Below are 17,696 nucleotides of genomic sequence, written 5' to 3' on the forward strand. Positions count from 1 at the left end.
TTTGGATAACCAGAGCATTCTAGTCAGCTCAACAAATATACATAGAGCCTACAATATTAGCGGGCTAGGCCCTGGGGATAAAAAAAAAAAAAGATTGGCATCAAGGTGTTTATACTCCAATAGTGGGGAAAGGGGGAAAGTCATGGACACAAATAACCAAAATGAAGGGAAAATGTGAAAGTGTTCAGAGAAATTTGAGGAAGAAGAAATAACTTTTATGGGGGGGGGGGAATCAAGGGGAGAAGAGTCAGAGAATCAGCTCAAGAAAGACTTCCTGGAAGAAATATCATCTGAATTGGTCCTGGAAGGAAGACAGAGATTTCCAAAAATGAAGAGGGGTGAGTTTGGTGGGGTGGCCCCCGGTAGCCCTGGAGGAAAAGACCTTTGACGGGGCAGTTGCCTTCTAGGAGACCTGGCAATGTGGGGGCCCGGGTCTCTAGGATGGGGTTCCTAGGAGATTTGCATTCATTTCCTACCCACCCCACTCTCCCCAAGTTTTCTTATTCCTATCAAAGGAGTGTGTGGGGAGTGGGGTAAGGGGGGAGTGGTAAATTCTTGGGTCATTCTTTCTATGAGTCCCAGATGGACCTCTCCTTTTCCTCAGTTTCCCTTTTCCAGGAAGGAGACAGATTAAGAACTAGAAAATGCTTTGAAGTCAAAGATGAAAGGGATAGGGGGATGATTATGAGCAACAATTTAAACCATCATCAGTAATAACAGCTCCCCTCCCCCCTCCCTGCTACATACACCCTGGGGGTAGGGAGATGGGGATGGGGGAGGGATGCCATGGTTTTTAGAGTGGGGGTGGGTGGGAATCAGGCTAAACATCGAAGGGCAGAGGAACCTCTGGACCCCTTCTGTCAGGGAATTAGAACTCAACAGCTGTCAAAGATCTCAATTTGTAGGTTAGAGTTAGAAACAGAACTGGACCCCAGATTTAGAATCTCTAGCTCCCTCAGAACAAAACTCGAATTCAGCCCCAACCATAGCCAAACCGGCCCAGAATCTAGGATTTATAGAGCCTAAAAATTCAGGCTTTGGGGTTTGTTCTCTGTCTCTCTCCCTTCCCCCACTCTCTCTGTCCCTCTGTCTCTATCACCCTCCCTCCCCCATCTCTTTCTCTCTCTCTCTTTCTCCCTCCCCCACCTGTCTCTGTCTCTGCTTGTCCCTGTCTCTATCTCTCCCTCCCTCTCTCTCTCTGTCTCTCCCTCCTTTTCTTCCTGGCAGGTGTGGCAGCCTCACCCCCCTCCTCCTCTTCCCTCCCTCTTTTCCCCTCTGTTGTTATGTTTGGCAAAGGTAAGGGGTTATTATGGTGCCTTCCTGGGTGATGTGAGCAAAGGGAACTCTAAGAAAATCTGGACCCAAGCTACTGGCCCAGGTTTTCTGCTCTTCTCGAGTCCAGTTACCTCTCCCTGGGCTCCGTTGGCCATTAGGAGAAGAGCCACTCCAACCAACTTATCTTGGACCTTAATTTTGCTGTCACAGAGGCCCTGGGCCCCCAGAGTGTGGCCAAGGGTGTGGGGTCACATAGGCCTGAGGAATGCTGAGCCTCTGGGCTGGAGGCCTAAGCTTTGGAGGATGAGAGATTGGAGGGCTGCTGACGAGATCAGTCCCTCCTTCCTCCCCTAATGGAGTCATAGAAAGGAGGAAAAGAGAGAGAAGGTGAGAAATGGAGAGAGAGAGAGAGAGAGAGAGAGAGAGAGAGAGAGAGAGAGATGGATGGGACACAGAAAAGGACCATGAGAGAGAATAAACAATGGAGGGGGAGAGACAAGAGAGAGATGTAGGCAGGAGAACAAGAGGCATCGAAGGAAAGAGAAATAGAGGGGGTTAGAGGAAGAGGAAGACAGGATGGGAAGGAGGAGGGAAGAAAAAAGCCGGGAGGAAGAAAGGAAGAAGCAAGGTTGCCGCTAGAGGGGAGGGCAGCTGCTAGGCCCGAAGCAAAGAGTCCAGGTGTCTTCAAGGTAGGGGGTAGGCTAGGGAGGGAGAGTTACAGGTGGCTGGGGTGGGGGGTGGGGGTATGCTTCTCTAAACGGGGGTCAGTAGCCTGCCTGGTCAGAGAGAGATCAGAGGTCAGAGCAGGCAGGGCCTTCAGGAATTTAGAGGAAGGCAACAGAGTGAAACAAAGTCAGAAACAGAGATAAAGAGGAGGACCAAGACTGAGCCAGGCTCCCACCCCACCCCCATCCCCCAGGGCTCCTTTCGATGTAGGTCACCAGGGATGGGGATGTTGTTGGCTATGGGGCTGTCAGAGGCCAGACAGAATCCCCTCCCCCTTCCCCGTCCCCACTCCCCCTCAAAGCCCGGCTTCCCCCAGCCCAGGGCAGCCGAGGAGGAGGAGGAGGAGGAGGGGGGTGGAGGGTACAGGTTCCCAGCGCATGGAACTGGGAGTGAGAGGGGCAGGTTCCAGCCTGTAGGACCAGGACGGTTGCTGAGACAGGAGCAGAGACAGGATCTGAGCCGCCCAGGCCTTTGGGATAGGCAGCTCCCCACCCCTCCTCCCATTCCCTACAGCCCCACTACACAAAACCCTCCAAGTCCTGGTGACCCCCTTCCCAGCCCTCCAAACCCTGCCCCTTCCCCCCTCAGCACCCAGGCCCCAGTCCCATTACTCTTACTCCCCGAGCCCCCCCCCCCCCAGTCCCTCTTCCCTTACTATACCCATAGTCTTCTCAGACTCGATTTTCTCTTCAACCCCAGTCCCAGTTTCCTCCTTTCCCCACTCTGCCCGGTCTCCATTAGGTCCAAACTGTACCAATTCCACCCCCCCCCCCATCTCCCTTAATTTACCCTTGCTCCCAGCCTCCTCCTTTCCCCCTCCACTTTGGCTCAGGCGGTGTGGATGTGGGTTGGAGAGGTGGTGGTGGCAGTGCAGTTCTCCTACCCCCCCCCCCAACCTCAGCCCCCAAACAATCCCCCTCCTCAATCCCAGGCTGCCTTCATAGAATATTCATGAGTCTCATAAATATGCAGCACACTCATTACAGGAGTCTCGTTCTCCCCTACCCCCACCTCCTCTAGTAGTGAACAGTAGGGGAAAAGGGGACTCTTGGGGGGGGCACAGATGTGGAGCCAGATGTGGGGGGAGGGGGAGCCAGGCTCTGACAGGAGACTGCTGTCACCACGAAGCCCAGGACTGGGGGGAACGGAGATCCAGAGGGGGGACACCCAGGGGTCCGGAGACTGGAGCCACGGAGGCCACTCACCGAGGATCATGCTGGGGACCCAGGCGTTCGGGGCTCCGCGCGGCTCCGTCCCGGGGGCCGATCTGGCGGGGTTGGGGGGGGAGGAGGAGCCAGGGGAGGAGCTGGTGGCTGGGCTAGGGCGGAGCGGGGGCGGGGCTGAGGCTGAGAGCAGGTGAGGAAGGGAGGGAGGAAAGGGAGGAGGGGGAGGGGGCCGGGACGTGGGAGGCCAAGCGAGGAGGAGGCGGCGCTGTGTGGGAGGGGGTTCCAGTGCTCTACATCCATCTCTCCAGGCGACTGTCTCTTTCTCAGACTCTTTTTCAGTCTCACTGTCTCTCAGGTTTTCTCTCTGTTTCTTTCTTGAGCCCTAAATCTGGGTGGCAGGACATCTGCATGGGAGGAGGGAAGATCTGAGTCTGGGGGATGGGATACACAGTTCCTAAAAAGAGGTCTGGGCCTGGGGGATAGAATACCTAGATCCCGGGGTGCTGTAGGATTAGGCCAGGGACGGGATGGGCCTTGGGTCAGTACAGGTCAGAGTTCATCCTCCCTGGGTCCTGAAGGGGGGATGAGGGAAGGAGTAAAAATGTCCTTGGGTCTTGGGGGCAATCTGAGGACTGGGCAAAAGGGTACCTTTAGTGTTTAGACCTGGGACTAAGGAACAGGATATTTGGGTCCTGGAAGGAGATCTGGGCCTGGGACACAGGACACCTAGGCCCTGGGGGTGGGTGGGTGGGGAGCGATGAATGAGGTGGAGAATAAGGACCCTACCTAGGTCCTGAAGAGGCAAATGGGCTGGAGCATAGGATGATTGGGCCTGGGAGTAAGAGAGGAGCCTGGGGAATGGGTGGTGTGAACTAGGCAATAGGACACTTGGGGGATAGAGCACCTCAGGCCTGAGCAAAAGAAAACCTGACTCTCAGGGGGATAATGTGGAGCTTGGGGATGAGACGCTCAGGCCCTGAGTTGAATGAATGGGTTGGGAATGAGATGCCTGGGTCCTGAGGAGAAGAATAGGCTGGGAAATAAGATAATTGGGTCGTGCATGAAGGTATGAGCCTGGTGGAAGAGATCACTGGTGTGATACACACACACACACACACACACACACACACACACACACACACACACATATATATATTTGGGGGAGCAAAGAGGGTTAAGTGACTTGCCCAAGGTCACACAGCTAGTAAGTGTCAAGTGTCTGAGGCTGAATTTGAACTCGGGTCCTCCTGAATCCAGGGCTGGTGCTTTTTCCATTGTGCCACCTAGCTGCTCCCTGGTGTGTATGATATTTTAGTGGATTGGGGTAAGCTGGGTGATAGGACCCCTGAGGACCTGGGTCCTGATACAAAAAAATGTACCTGAGCAAATTATCTGGATCTCAGTGGGGGTGTGGGGGGACCCAGTACATCTGGGTTTTGGAGGGGAAAGGAATGATGGCAGGAATTCAGGGAGGCAGTAGAGAAGATGGGTGAAGCTGCTACTGTCTGGGACTTCTTGTTACTTGCCCTTGTTGTTGTCGGGTTCTCAAAGAGGACCATGACATTAGGATGTCATGACTTGCAGTGAATTGAATTTAAGTGAGGGAGGGCTGTGCAAGGTCGCCAATCTCACTCTCACCTCCAGAGTCATCTGGGTCCAGTGGAGAGATTTACATCAGGATGACAGGAGATGGCCCCTGATGTTTAAGGCAACTGGGGCTAAGTGACTTGCCCAGGGTCACACAGCTAGTAAGTGTCTGAAGTGAGATTTGAATTCAGTTCCTCCCAACTTCAGGGCCAGTGCTCTATCCAGTGCACCACCCAGCTACCCCTTCCCTTTCCTTAGTAAAGAAGGTAAAAAGAGAGACCGTCTAGCCCCTAAACTCCCAGAATGCCAAGCCCATTCTCTGGACAACCTGAGTCAGAATGCCAGAGGGAGAAGGTTCTGGGGGTGGGGGTGGGGATAGGAAGAGTAGAATGAGTCTGGGGGAGGGTGACAGGAATGGGGATAGATTAGGGAGGGGGGGAGGGCTGGTGGCCAAGATTCTCAGCTTCTTGAGGAGGGAAGGACTCAAGATCTCGAGACTAGTAATCACTGAGTTAGAACTGGACGGGGCCCAGTGAGTCGATCGATGGGAGGTCCGATGCTCATGTTCCCATCTTTGGGACACTTTGATCTCCTCTACCATGTCCCCTCTCATCGATCTGATGTTGGGAGGGAAAAGATCTATTTCCCTTCCCTGACAGGCAGGCTCCATTTCAAGGACAGGAGGGCAGGCCTTGGGAAACTGGAGTCCTGGCCACCTGGGTTCTGGCCTGCTTCAAGGAGGCTGAAAGAGTTTCCAGGACAGAGGCTTGGGATCTAGACCCCTTCCCCCCACCCAGGCATCAGAGGTTAGGGACCAGTGGGACCTCGGAGTATCTGGATTCCTGGTTCTTATCTGGGAGCCTGACAAGGGGTTATCTGGTCCCAGTCCTCACCTTTGCCAGCTGCCCTGCAGGTGGAAATACATTTTGGTTCCTTATTTTTCATAGGTTGAAGAAAAGGGAACTCTTAGCCCAGAACTGCTTTTCCTTCCTTCTTCCATTTCACCCCTATCAGAGCAGCATTCCAAAGGCTGGCTGATAGAGTGGAAAGAGCACTGGCCCCCCAGCTAGCGTCTGAATCTCCGTTGTGCCACAACCCCTGAGTCTCAGCTTCTTAGTCTATAAAATAGGGACAATGATATGGGTGCTAAGAGGGAGAACGTTTTTTTTTCCGACCTTCAAGTGTCAAAGAAACATGAGTTATTGTTATTCTAGAAGGGAAACTGAGGCACAGGATCGTCTGGGGTGGTTTGTCAGGTAGAGATAGAGATGAGACAGAGACAGAGACAGAGAGAGATCTTTGACCCTCATAACCCACGATTACCCCATACCTCATTAGAGTTCTTAAGATAGGGAGACAATGGAGAAGGCTCTTGTTGGAGCGGAAGGGCATCTGACTCAAGGGAGAAAGGATTGTTAGGGGGAGGAAAGGGTGGAAGGGGGAGGGGTGACCTTGGTGAGTGGCTGGGCTTGGGGGGGCAGTATGGGGGTGGATCTATTATTGATGAGTTCTACGCCCCAGGCTGCTAATGAGCCTGGCTGGCTGCTCTAATTGATGTTGGGAAACCCGAGACCCCCAGATCAGCTTCCTGCTGGCCAGATGTCGCTCCCTCTGCAGTACCCCTCTAGCGGTCAACTACTCAGCTTTCTGTTCTTCCTCTGGTCTGGCATAGAGAGGGTGGGGGCACAGGCATCCCCAAACTCCAGCTCCTGCCTTCCTCCCCTCTCTTAGGCTCTCTTGGTTTACTCAGGCCCCACTCATCTTCTAAGTGCTTGGAGATCTTGGGAAGGCAAGGTATGGACCCTTAGTTTAGGGATGGAGCAATTTGTACCTTGAACTGGATTAAACTTTGGACTCTCTTTCTTTCTTTCTTTCTTTCTTTTTTTTTCTGCAGGGCAATGGGGGTTAAGTGACTTGCCCAGGGTCACACAGCTAGTAAGTGTCAAGTGTCTGAGGCCGGATTTGAACTCAGGTACTCCTGAATCCAGGAGTGCTTTATCCACTGCGCCACCTAGCCACCCCCTGGACTCTCTTTCTGATGAAGTGGAAAGAGCATAGGATTTAGAACTGGGAGGACCTGGGCTTGAATCTTGGTTCTGCTATTTACCACTTGTATGACCTTGGGCAAATCACATCACCTCCATTTCCTGAGATGTAAAATGAGGAAGTTGGATGAGGTGATCTCTAAGACCCCCTTCTTGATCTGAACTCAAAGTCAGTTGCTGTGTGTCCTTGAGAGACCCTGAGCTTCTGTGGGAGTCATGGGACATGTATCCCTCACAAAAAAGATGAGTCACATTACTCACCAGAGATCACCCATGGTTGCACCCAAACAGGCACCCTCACATCTGCCAAGCTCCAATCACTTACTCTCACACATAAGTTCTGCCCTTAGGAGAGACTCCACACATACTAGACAAAGGATCTGAAAGGTTGCGGGGCAGGAGGTAAGGGCATGGATGAAGTAATCCATGTAACTAAGAACCCATATTTTTGGTGCCAGTGTTTCCTCACTCCTTGGGAGGGAGGTCCCTCCTCTTCCTCTCCCCACAAACACTTGGAAAAATTCCCCAAGAGAACTGAGACTGGGATGGACCGAATGGAAGTAACCTGACCTTTCTTGTTATTATCTTGCCTGCTCACATCCCCCAAGTACCAATTCTTCACCATCCCAGGGGCCCTTGAGAAGGAGCCTCACTTCCCCAAAGGGATGTTTGAGGACATACAACTACTGCTAGGCTGGAGTGGAGAGCTGGGTCACAGACCACAGAACAGCTTGGGGGTGGGAGTGATGGTTCCACAGCCTCCCTCAGACCATCAGTCCATGGGTTTGTGACTAAGCTGCCCTCCAGTGGCTAGATCCCAACATTGCAACCTCAGTCTATGAAGGACAATTGTCCTCCACCTGCCTGACAATCTCTGGGCAGCTGCCTTCAAATTTTAGGGTTTCCCAAACATCATAGAAAATCCTTCAAGTCTAATCTCTTTCTGTTTTTTTTTTTTTTTTGGTGGGACAATGAGGGTTAAGTGACTTGCTCAGGGTCACACAGCTAATAAGTGTCAAGTGTCTGAGGCCGGATTTGAACTTAGGTACTCCCTGAATCCAGGGCCGGTGCTTTAGCCACTGTGCCACCTAGCTGCCCCCCTTCAAGTCTAATCTCAATTTCATCTTCAGGTCATTTTCTCTCTTCCTGCTACAGGCCCAAAGGAGAGATACAGAAAAGAGAAGTATCCTTCCCCCTTCAAAAATCATGCTTTAGAGGACTGCAAGGTCCAGTGACCCCCTCAGCCTTTCTCTTCCCTGGCTCAACTTCTCCCAGTATTCTCCTGGACTTTTAGCATCTTGTTACCACTGACTGATCATCCTTCGGATGTTTGGGAAATGATAATGCCCTCTCTTGATTGGCCTCAGCACCAGCCCCCCTCCCAACCTGATCCTTCCAGACTAGAGTCCAAGAGAATTTCTCTTTCTCCTCATGTCATTTTATCTCTCTCCAGGCACCTCTCAGACACTAATTCCCCATTCCCAGGGAAAAGGTAAAACAAGAGGTCAAGTACAAAAAGTGAAACCAGGAGCCCTGAAAGGGCACAGAAGTTGTGTGTGTGTGTGTGTGTGTCTTGGGGGTGGGGCAGGACAACAGTTGGGCCTGTGGTCAGTGGTGGCCCCTAGCCAAGTTTATTGCACTTGCAACAGAGTTTAAATAAGTCCCAGGATGTCCCCAGGGCCAGGAAGAGGGGCAGGAAAGGGAAGGAGGCAGCATCACTACAGCTGTAAGAACATTCTTGCTTGGCCCAGGGCAGGCGGGCAGGCGGGCAGGCAGGCCCTCTTGCTCCTAGGCCCTGGAATGAGGCCAAATTGAAGTTCCAGATTGGCAGCTGCCTCTCTTGTAGTTCCCAGCAGGGCCCTGGGCTTCCTGGGATTCCAACTTCTCCTGAGTCAGGTCCTGGACTTGCCTCCAGGTGAGCTGCTACATCAGTCTAACCCAGAGTCCTAGCCGGGCTGGAATCCTCAAGTAGTCCTAGAGAGGCCCAGGGTTCTCAGTCAGTGCCAGACGCCTCTGGAGACCTGTCTTCATCCGAATTCTGGCTCTCCTTGGAGCCAGGTGCACAGAACGGGCCGTCCCGTCTCTAAATCGGTCCTGAGCCAGAGCCTGGGCCCACCCTCCTAGCTCTGCGGTCCTTCTTTACCCAGGCCTGGGGCGGGCTGGCTCTTGAGGTCCAGAGCATTTGCCCTCCACAGAGTTCCAGGTTTTCAGGTCAGAAGATTCTCTGGCCCTTGGATCTCTCACAAGGCGAAGGACTGAACTCCCCTGTTAGGAGCCTCAAAGCTGGGGAATGACAGCTGGTTCCCGGGGAATCTGGCACTGGACTTCCCAGCTCTGTTCTGGAGCCATTGCCAAAGAGCTTTGTGTCCCAAGTCTCCAAGGGGCTGGGGTTGCAGGGTCCTTCACAGTGCATTGGGGAGAGGGTCCCCAGCTCTCCCAACCCCAGCTCTAACTCTTCAAGTATGTCTCTGAGCCAGGGTGGGGGAAGACCAAATCCCCCCCTTCCCTGACCCTAAGCACCTTTAGGAAGCACCTGCTCCCTCCCCCTGCCCCAGTCAGCTGGGGAGGGTCAGGGCCTTCAGGATGAGGAGTCTGGGGCAGGGAGATCTTAGGCATCCGAGGTGGCAGGGGGCTTGAGTTGGGCCTTCTCCATGGCAGTGCCGTATGGGAGGGACCGTTTGAAGAATCCCAGCTGGGGACATGGGAAGAAAAAGAGGTGAGCATCCAGCCATCTCCCTCCTGGCTTTCTTTGCACTGTATCCCCCCAGTTCCCCCTTAGCTTCTCCCCTCTACTCCCCTGACTGACTCCAGAATGCTGCTTGTGAAGGTTAGGAAGGCCTCAGCAGGCTGGCCAGACTGGAGGGTATGGGAGCCAATAATGAGGGTCATGGAGTTGGCCTTGGGGTCACAGGAAATACATCAATGAGCTACCTGAAGCAGGGGGGACAGGCTATCTGGATCTTAGACTGAGGCACTGAAAGCAATGAATTTAAACCCCCCCCCCAATCCCTAAGCATCCCTAAGCAGAAGCGTCTCAAGGGGCTCCAAGTTCTTCTTCCCTCCAAGACCCCTTCAGCATATCTCCCCCCCTCCTGATTCAAGCAGCTGGCAGGATTATCTGGGGGGGGGCTGTGAGTTCTCCTTGGTTTCTTGAAAGTTAGCAGAAATATCTCATGGGCAGAGGGAGATGGGGATAAAAGTGGTAAGATTCCATCTACTCTTCTACCATTTTCCTCCTGATCCTCATCGTGTGAGTGTTGTGCAAAGTCCCTGTCCCCTCCCCCTGAAGTCCCCCACACAGGGTCAGTCGCTCCCTATATGCTCAGTGTGAGAAGACAGAGCAGCAAAGCTAACCCATTGCCTTTGGCAATCACCAGATATGTGCCCAGTGAGCCCACCAGAGAATCTCCTTCTGTCCATAGATTTTTTTTTTTTTTTTTGCGGGGCAATGGGAGTTAAGTGACTTGCCCAGGGTCACACAGCTAGTAAGTGTCAAGTGTCTGAGGCCGGATTTGAACTCAGGTCCTCCTGAATCCAGGGCCGGCGCTTTATCCACTGCGCCACCTAGCTGCCACCCCTGCCCATAGATTTTAAGGCCGGAAGGGACCCCAGCAGCCATCTATCTAGTCCAGCTCTATCATTTACAGATGAGGAACTGAGCTCTCAATACAGGAAGTGACTCAGTCAAAGTCGCAGAGCCAGGATTTGAATCTAAGATCTTACTGTTCACTGGCTTCTTCCAGACACTGTGGCTGAAGGTGTGGCCACAGCCCCCAGAGAACATGTGAGCAGAGTTGTTATGGGGCAGTCATCGTGACTGGGGCTGTTAGACTGTTGCTGGGGGTCTGGGAGGTTCTGCCCTGGGGGATGGAGGGAGTTTGCCTGGGCTTGCCACTGACCTTGTAGAGGACATAGATGACGAGGCCGAGGAGCAGGAGGCCGAGGAGCACAGCAAGGATGATGATCCACAGTGGGACTCCCTGGTTGCCCTCTGCTTTGGTCCACTGCACTGCAGTCGCCACCTGGAGGGGAGGAGAAAGGGGTTTCAGGGGACTCCAGGCTTCCCCTCAACCTGTATCTGGACCCCAAAGCCCTGGCCTGGTCCCTACACCTGGGATGGGAACCCACCCAAGTCCTAGGCACTATGAGGTGAGGCCCCCACCTCTGCTTTCCTCCCTGTGCTTCTCAACTAGAGGTCCAGGTCCCCGACTTGCCTGAAGCTCCTTTCGGGGCAGCTGTCGGGGAAGGATCCGATACGGCATTTTCAGTGCTTCATATACTGCGGTGCATTGTAGGCTGGCTGGCTGATGTTCCCACTGCAAGGGAAGAAGAGAAAGTCAGTGCCATCTCTATTCCCTTACCCCATAAGTTCAGGGGGTAGGGAGAGAGATCTCTTTTCTCAATTTTTTTTCTGTAGTTTTGAGTCTCTTCACATCATCATATCAAAGGATAAAAGGGGGGCAGCTAGGTGGCACAGTGGATAGAGCACCGGCCCTGGAGTCAGGAGTACCTGGGTTCAAATCCGGCCTCAGACACTTAACACTTACTAGCTGTGTGACCCTGGACAAGTCACTTAACCCCAATTGCCTCACTAAAAAAAAAAAAAAAAGGATAAAAGGGGTCCTTGGAAGTCTTCTGGGCAAGCCTTACTTTATAGATGAGGAAACCGAGGCATTGTTTCTGTCTTTCCAGCCTTCTGTCTTCTCTTCACAGTATCCTTGTGTCTGTCAACCCATCCTTCAAAATCCAGCTCTATAGTCATGCTGTCCATAGACCTTTGTCTGATAATCTCAGTAATGACCTTTCCTTATCTCAGGCCTCCTTCAGAACTTTGCCTGACTCTCTCTCGTGCATTTTTTTTTTTTTTTTTGGTGAGGCAATTGGGGTTAAGTGACTTGCCCAGGGTCACACAGCTAGTAAGTGTTAAGTGTCTGAGGCCGGATTTGAACTCATGTCCTCCTGAATCCAGGGCCAGTGATCTATCCACTGTGCCACCTAGCTGCCCCCCTCTCTCATGCATTTTAAGTTGTACCTTGTACTATAATTGTTTATTTGTACCAGTGTTATATCTTTCTATTAGATTTTTTGGGGGAGGCAATTGGGGTTAAGTGACTTGCCCTGGGTCATACAGCTAGTAAGCATCTAAGTCTGGATTTGAATTCAGGTCCTCCTGACTCCAGGGATGGTGCTCTATCCACTGCCCCACATAGCTATTCCTTCTTTTGGATATATATATATATTTTTTTTTTTTGCGGGGCAATGGGGGTTGAGTGACTTGCCCAGGGTCCCACAGCTATTAAGTGTCAAATGTCTGAGGCTGGATTTGAACTCAGGTACTCCTGAGTCCAGGGCTGGTGCTTTACCACTGCGCTGCCTAGCTGCCCCCTCTTCTTTTGGATTTTAACCACTGTGAGGGTGCAAGATCCTGTCTTATCAAAGATTTGTATCTAACCCCTCCATCCCCCCATATCACCTCGAGTCTTCCCCTGACCTGGAGGTAACCATGGGCTCTTGAAGGTGGGGCTGGTGGAGAGTAAGTAAACCTGAAAAGGTTCTGAAAGAAGGACTACATATGTCAGCCAAGGAAGAGTTTGATCAAAACGTAATGAAGTTTGGGCAAAAAACTGAGGCACAGAAGAGTTGCTGCTGATTGGGGCAGGAAGGACTCATACCAGCAGAATCAAGGGTCCTTCTTATATTCAAGTATGCCCTCCAGGAACTAGCAAAGTGTTCTGTGCGCACAGTAGGTGTTCAATAAATGTTGCCTTGTATTGAATTGTCTCCCAAAGCATGTCTGCCTCTTTGTTTTTTTGCCTGTGTGTTTTTGTCCAATTGGGTCTTTCCCTCCCCATCTCTCCTTGCTCTGAATTTCTGTCTCTCTGTCTCCCCCTTGTGAATTTCTTTCTGGCTCTTTGTCATTGAAGAGGTCAGGAAGGAGAGGCTGCCATACACATCTTGTCCACCAGGTGGAAGCATGGGTCCACAGCTCAGAAAATGGTCAGAGAAGGGGAGGAGGTAAATATTGGGAATGGGAATTTGAAGGAGGAGGAAGAGGTGGAGGTTGGGGGCCCTAGGTTGGGGGAGTGGGGTTAGTTGGAGGTGAAAGGTCGGGGGGTTGGATCCTTAGACCTATTTCCTTTCACTAGAGAGGTGGGATGGTACATGTTGTCAGATAAGGACACCTTGTAGAGTGGTTCTGACTACCTGCCTTTTTGGGGGGCTACAAGAAGTTCAGTGTAGGGAGGTGCATAAGGGGAAAATACTGTGATGCAAGAAAAAAGACATCAACTTTGGGGATTCACCTTGGCCCCTTTGTTTCATCCGTTTAGGGAATACCAGATATGCCTTTATCCTGGCAACTCATCTGTCATTTATTGTTTTAGTGCCTGTGGCACTCTGAGGCTAAATGATCTAACCACAGCTCATATGAATCAGGAACAGGAGTCGAACCCACGTCTTCCTGACTCCAGGGCTGCTCCTCTATCTCTTATTCCAGTGAATGATGATAAAGGTTAGCATGGGGTAGTAGATAGCAAGCTGGCCTTGGAAGACCCCGGCTGAAGTCCCTTTGACCTCTCTGGGCCCCAAGCAAATCTCTGGTAGTGTAAGATGCAGAGAAGGTGCCAGTCTGCAATTGGTAGAAAAAGCTCCTGACTGGGAGCTGGACCTATGAAATCACAGGAAGAGAGGAAGGGGAAGGGGAGGCAGAGGGAGGGGAGACAGCCACAGGGACAGAGAGGGAGGGGGGAGGGGAGAGGAAGGGGAAGGGGAGGCAGAGGGAGGGCTCCAGACATAGGGACAGAGAGGGAGGGGGGAGGGGAGAGGAAGGAGCAGGGGAGGCAGAGGGAGGGGAGACAGCCACAGGGACAGAAAGGGAGGGGGGAGGGGAGAGGAAGGAGCAGGGGAGGCAGGGGGAGGGAAAGTCAGACACAGGGAGAGGGAGGGGGAAGGGGAGAGGAAAGAGAAGGGACAGCAGAAGAAGGAGACAGACAGGGACAGATAGGGAGGGAAGGGGGAGAAGAAGAGGAAGGGAAGGCAGGTGGAGGGGGAGACAGACAGGCACACAGAAGGAGGGGGGAAAGTCTGGCATCAGGCACTCACCTGCAGGAAGGTCTTTGCCCATACTCGGAAGTGCAATTGTAGACTTCGGCTTTCCTGCCTGTGTAACTGTCCTAGCTCACAGCGCAACAGGAAACAATCTGCCTCAGGACATTTCTGAAGAAGGATTAGAAGAGTAAGGTATCCAGGACCTAGAAGTCTGGACATTTAGCTCCTAATCTAATCCCTGGCTCCACGCCCTCCAGCAACTCTCAGGTCCTGAGTCTATTCCCCCAGTCCCAGGGTTCCCCAAATTCCAAACTTACCAGAACTCGAGGCCCAGGGGTAGATCCCCGGCCTAAGGCCTCCCGTCTCTGCATCTGGTGCTGGGGCTCCTCAGGATCCAGCTGGGGGGAGAGAAACTCAAGTTAGACTCCATTCCCCTTTCCCTGTAGAGGTGACCCTATTTTCAGGGCTGGTTTACCTTGGATCTCTGTTCTAGAGAAGCCTTGTTTGATGAACCAGGAGCTCCTTCCTTTTAGTTTACTTCACTGCTAACTATTTTTGTTGTCTCCTTCCTGGATTCTCAATAGTGTCTACCTTCATTCCTCTTTTCCTACCAGCATCACTGGCCTCTCCCTAGCGTAGCTTCCTGGAATGTCTTCCCTTCCTCTCTTCACCTTTTTTTTTTCTCTTCACCTTTTAAATTCAACCACCACTTCCTGCAGGAAGCCTTCCTTCATTCCTCTCTCCCTTCCTGCAAAGACCACCCCCAGTACAAAAGCACTCTGTCTGTACTTCTGTTATGCACTTAACAATAGTACGAATAAAACGTGAAATCCACATAAGTGTCTAATAACTTTTTGACATGTCTTAGCAATCATTTCATCCTTCAAAAGGTGGAGCAGCCATCAAGGGGGAATCCTATTTTGGATACAAGTCTCACTAATAGGGAGGAAATAGTTGCTAGGGTTGGAAGGATGAGAGGGAAATAACCCGATATCTACCCTAGATTTTAGGAAAGCAGGCTTTGTTGGGTTCAGAGGAAAGGCAAGTATGATCTCATAGACTAAAATATTTCGATAGTTAGCCCAGGAGGCCTGAGAGATGCTCAAGAAGGAAATCCTGAAGACACAAGCGGAAACAATTCCAATGAGGAACAAAAAATGAGACTTCTCTAGAGACCAATGTGGATGCACAGGAAACTCATCAACTGATGTATACTTTTAAAAGAAATGTACAGAAAATGGAATTAAGGCCTGGTAACAGATGATGAACGTAAGAGTGTAAATGTAAGTAAAGTCAACGTAAATGTAAGTCCTGTAAAAACTATCAGAGTGACTAAGGCTGTCGAGGGAAGCTAAGGTTCATAAAAATCACTTTTAAAGTTATTTGGAGAGAAACAGGAGGATCAAAGGCAGGGTGGGGGATGGGATGATAACTGACACCAGAAGGAAAGTAGAGCAGTTCAGTTCTTTTTTATTTTTATTTTTTTGCTGGGAGGGTAGATGGGATGACAATGACTGACAATCGGTAAAAGCAGAACAGCTCAATTTTTATTTTGTTTCTGTTTTCTCTGCCAAGAAGAATGATCTTTTCATTGGAAATGACAGAATCAAAATGGCAAACGTGGATTTGATGACCAAGATAAGTAAGTAGATGGAAAAAGAGCACTTAATCATCTTTGATGAATTCAAGTCAACTGACCCACATGAGCTACATCCTCAGGTCCCAAAACAATGGGCAGATGGGATCGGGAGCCACTATCAACAAGGTATGGAAGATCACAGAGAGCAGAGGAGCTCCCACAACTGTGCAGAAGGGCAGATGTTCTGATTTTTCATAAAGGGAAGAGAATCATCTGTAAACCACATGCCAGTGAGCTTGATGTTGATTCTTGGGGACGTTCTAGAAAGGATATTAAAAGATGGTTGTCTAATATCTAGAAAGAGAAGTGATAATAGCAAAGAACCAACATGACTGCACCAAGAACAAGTCATTCCTTATTGATCGACAGTGGGGTTTGATCTATGAATAAATGTTGTACTTCCTACTCAGGTGACATAGGGAGACCCAGAATAAAAAAAAGTCATGGCAGACTAATCTTACATATTGTGTGTGTGTGACAAGATTATTAAACTAGTAAATCAGAGAAAAGATATGGATATGGTTTACCTCAATTTTAGCCAGTCATTTGATATAATATCTCATGGGTTTTTTTTTTTAAAACTTGGAAAAGTATGAATTAGATGATAATACAACTGGATGGACTCAGGACTGGTCCGATGGACAGACTCAGGGAGCAGTTGTTGATGGTTTGACATCAACATGGCAGAAGGTCTCCAGTGAAAGGCCCCAGGGCTCTGTGCTTGGTCCTGAGTGGTTTAACATTTTTATCTGTGACTTGGATAAAGGCATAGATGGTATGCCCATCAACTTTGTGGATGACATGAAGCTGAGAGGGACACCTAACACAGCAGATGACTGAGTTAGGATCCAAAAACATCTTGGCAGACTGAATCTAATAAAATGAAGTTCTGATGAGAGAAATATAAAGTTTGGCACATGGGCACAAAAGAACACCTCCCCCAAGCAGAAAGTGAGGGAGGCACAGATAGACAGAGATTGTTCTGAAAAGGATCTTGGGGTCTAATTGAATTGCAAGAGCTCCAAGTGACTTAGCAGTGTGCTGTGGAAGTTAGAAAAGCTCAGGGAGGGACAGCTAGGTGGCGCAATGGATAGGATTTGGGAGGACCTGAGTTCAAATCTGACCTCAGACACTTAACACTTACCAGCTGTGTGACCCTGGGCAAATCACTTAACCCTCACTGCCTCCCCCCCCAAAAAAAAGAAAGAAAAAAGAAAAAGAAAAGCTGAGGGAATCTTGGTTTCTGTTAGGATGGGAGGAGGTAACATCAAATGGTCACTAGCCCAAAAAGAAATCTTGGAAAAACTTAAAAAGAAGTCCAAAAAATAAAATAAGATATGGGGCAGCTAGGTGGCACAGTGGATAGAGCACTGGCCCTGGAGTCAGGAGTACCTGAGTTCAAATCCGGCCTCAGACACTTAACACTTACTAGCTGTGTGACCCTGGGCAAGTCACTTAACCCCAATTGCCTCACTAAAAAAATAAAATAAAATAAGATAGAATGAGGAAAAATTAGGAAAAAAAAGCAATCCAAGAAAGTTATGGAAAGAAAGTTAGAAAAGTAGAGAGACAAAATCTTAAAGATGAAGGAATAGGGAGGTGAGAAATCCCACTGTACTCTCCAGGTCAGATCTCTTCTAGGATAGCGGGATCAGGCCTAGGTACTGGATAAGCTGGAAAAGTGTCTAGAAGGGGGTCCCCTGGGATGGCAATGGGGCTACAGGTCAGGACAGATGGATCTGGACATGTTTAGTCTGGAAAAGATATGACAGTTGTGTTCAAGTGTTTGAAGGGTTGTCATGGGACACATCTTCCTGAGTTCACATCTGGCCTCAGACACTTATTAGCTATGTGACCCTGGACAAGTCACTTAACTCTGTCTCAGTTTCTTCATCTGTAAAATGAGCTGGAGAAGGAAATGAAAAACCACTCCTGTATCTTTGCCAAGAAAACCCCAAATGGGGGTCACGAAGAATTGGAAGTGGTTGAAACGACTGATCAACGATGCATGGAAGAGGGATCAGATTTGCTCATTTTGGCCTCGGAGGGAAGAACCAAGCATCTAGGTGGCACACTGCATAGACAGATAGAGCTAGTAAGCACTGGGCCTGGAATCAGGAAGATCTGAGTTCAAAACTGTTCCCAGACACTCAGCAGGTATGCAACTTTGGACAAGTCATTTAAGCAGTTTGCCTCCGTGTTCTCAACCGT

General features: G+C 50.4%; 2 protein-coding genes across 5 annotated transcripts in view; both read right to left on the minus strand.

The window, feature by feature from the left end:
* The window catches only part of ZNF385A (zinc finger protein 385A), a 29,268-nt gene extending 25,969 nt beyond the window's left edge, over positions 1 to 3,299 (minus strand). The window contains exon 1 of one of the 3 annotated variants that reach the window (XM_043964894.1): positions 3,207 to 3,299. In XM_043964894.1, the coding sequence (XP_043820829.1) occupies positions 3,207 to 3,216 (10 nt within the window). In that variant the 5' untranslated portion in view covers positions 3,217 to 3,299. The remainder of the gene's footprint in view (positions 1 to 3,206) is intronic. The other 2 variants (XM_043964895.1, XM_043964899.1) reach the window with 2 other exon arrangements.
* A 5,108-nt stretch (positions 3,300 to 8,407) lies between these two features.
* Positions 8,408 to 17,696, minus strand: part of ITGA5 (integrin subunit alpha 5) — a 34,795-nt gene continuing 25,506 nt past the window's right edge. The window contains exons 26-30 of one of the 2 annotated variants that reach the window (XM_043968496.1): positions 14,164 to 14,244; positions 13,901 to 14,014; positions 11,014 to 11,115; positions 10,699 to 10,821; positions 8,408 to 9,491 (exon numbers count right to left, since the gene is read on the minus strand). In XM_043968496.1, the coding sequence (XP_043824431.1) occupies positions 9,408 to 9,491; positions 10,699 to 10,821; positions 11,014 to 11,115; positions 13,901 to 14,014; positions 14,164 to 14,244 (504 nt within the window). In that variant the 3' untranslated portion in view covers positions 8,408 to 9,407. Of the gene's footprint in view, positions 9,492 to 10,698; positions 10,822 to 11,013; positions 11,116 to 13,900; positions 14,015 to 14,163; positions 14,245 to 15,508; positions 15,746 to 17,696 lie in introns of those variants that run through there. The other variant, XM_043968497.1, reaches the window with a different exon arrangement.

The sequence above is a fragment of the Dromiciops gliroides genome, chromosome 5, assembly GCF_019393635.1.
Source record: "Dromiciops gliroides isolate mDroGli1 chromosome 5, mDroGli1.pri, whole genome shotgun sequence".
Taxonomy (NCBI): domain Eukaryota; kingdom Metazoa; phylum Chordata; class Mammalia; order Microbiotheria; family Microbiotheriidae; genus Dromiciops; species Dromiciops gliroides.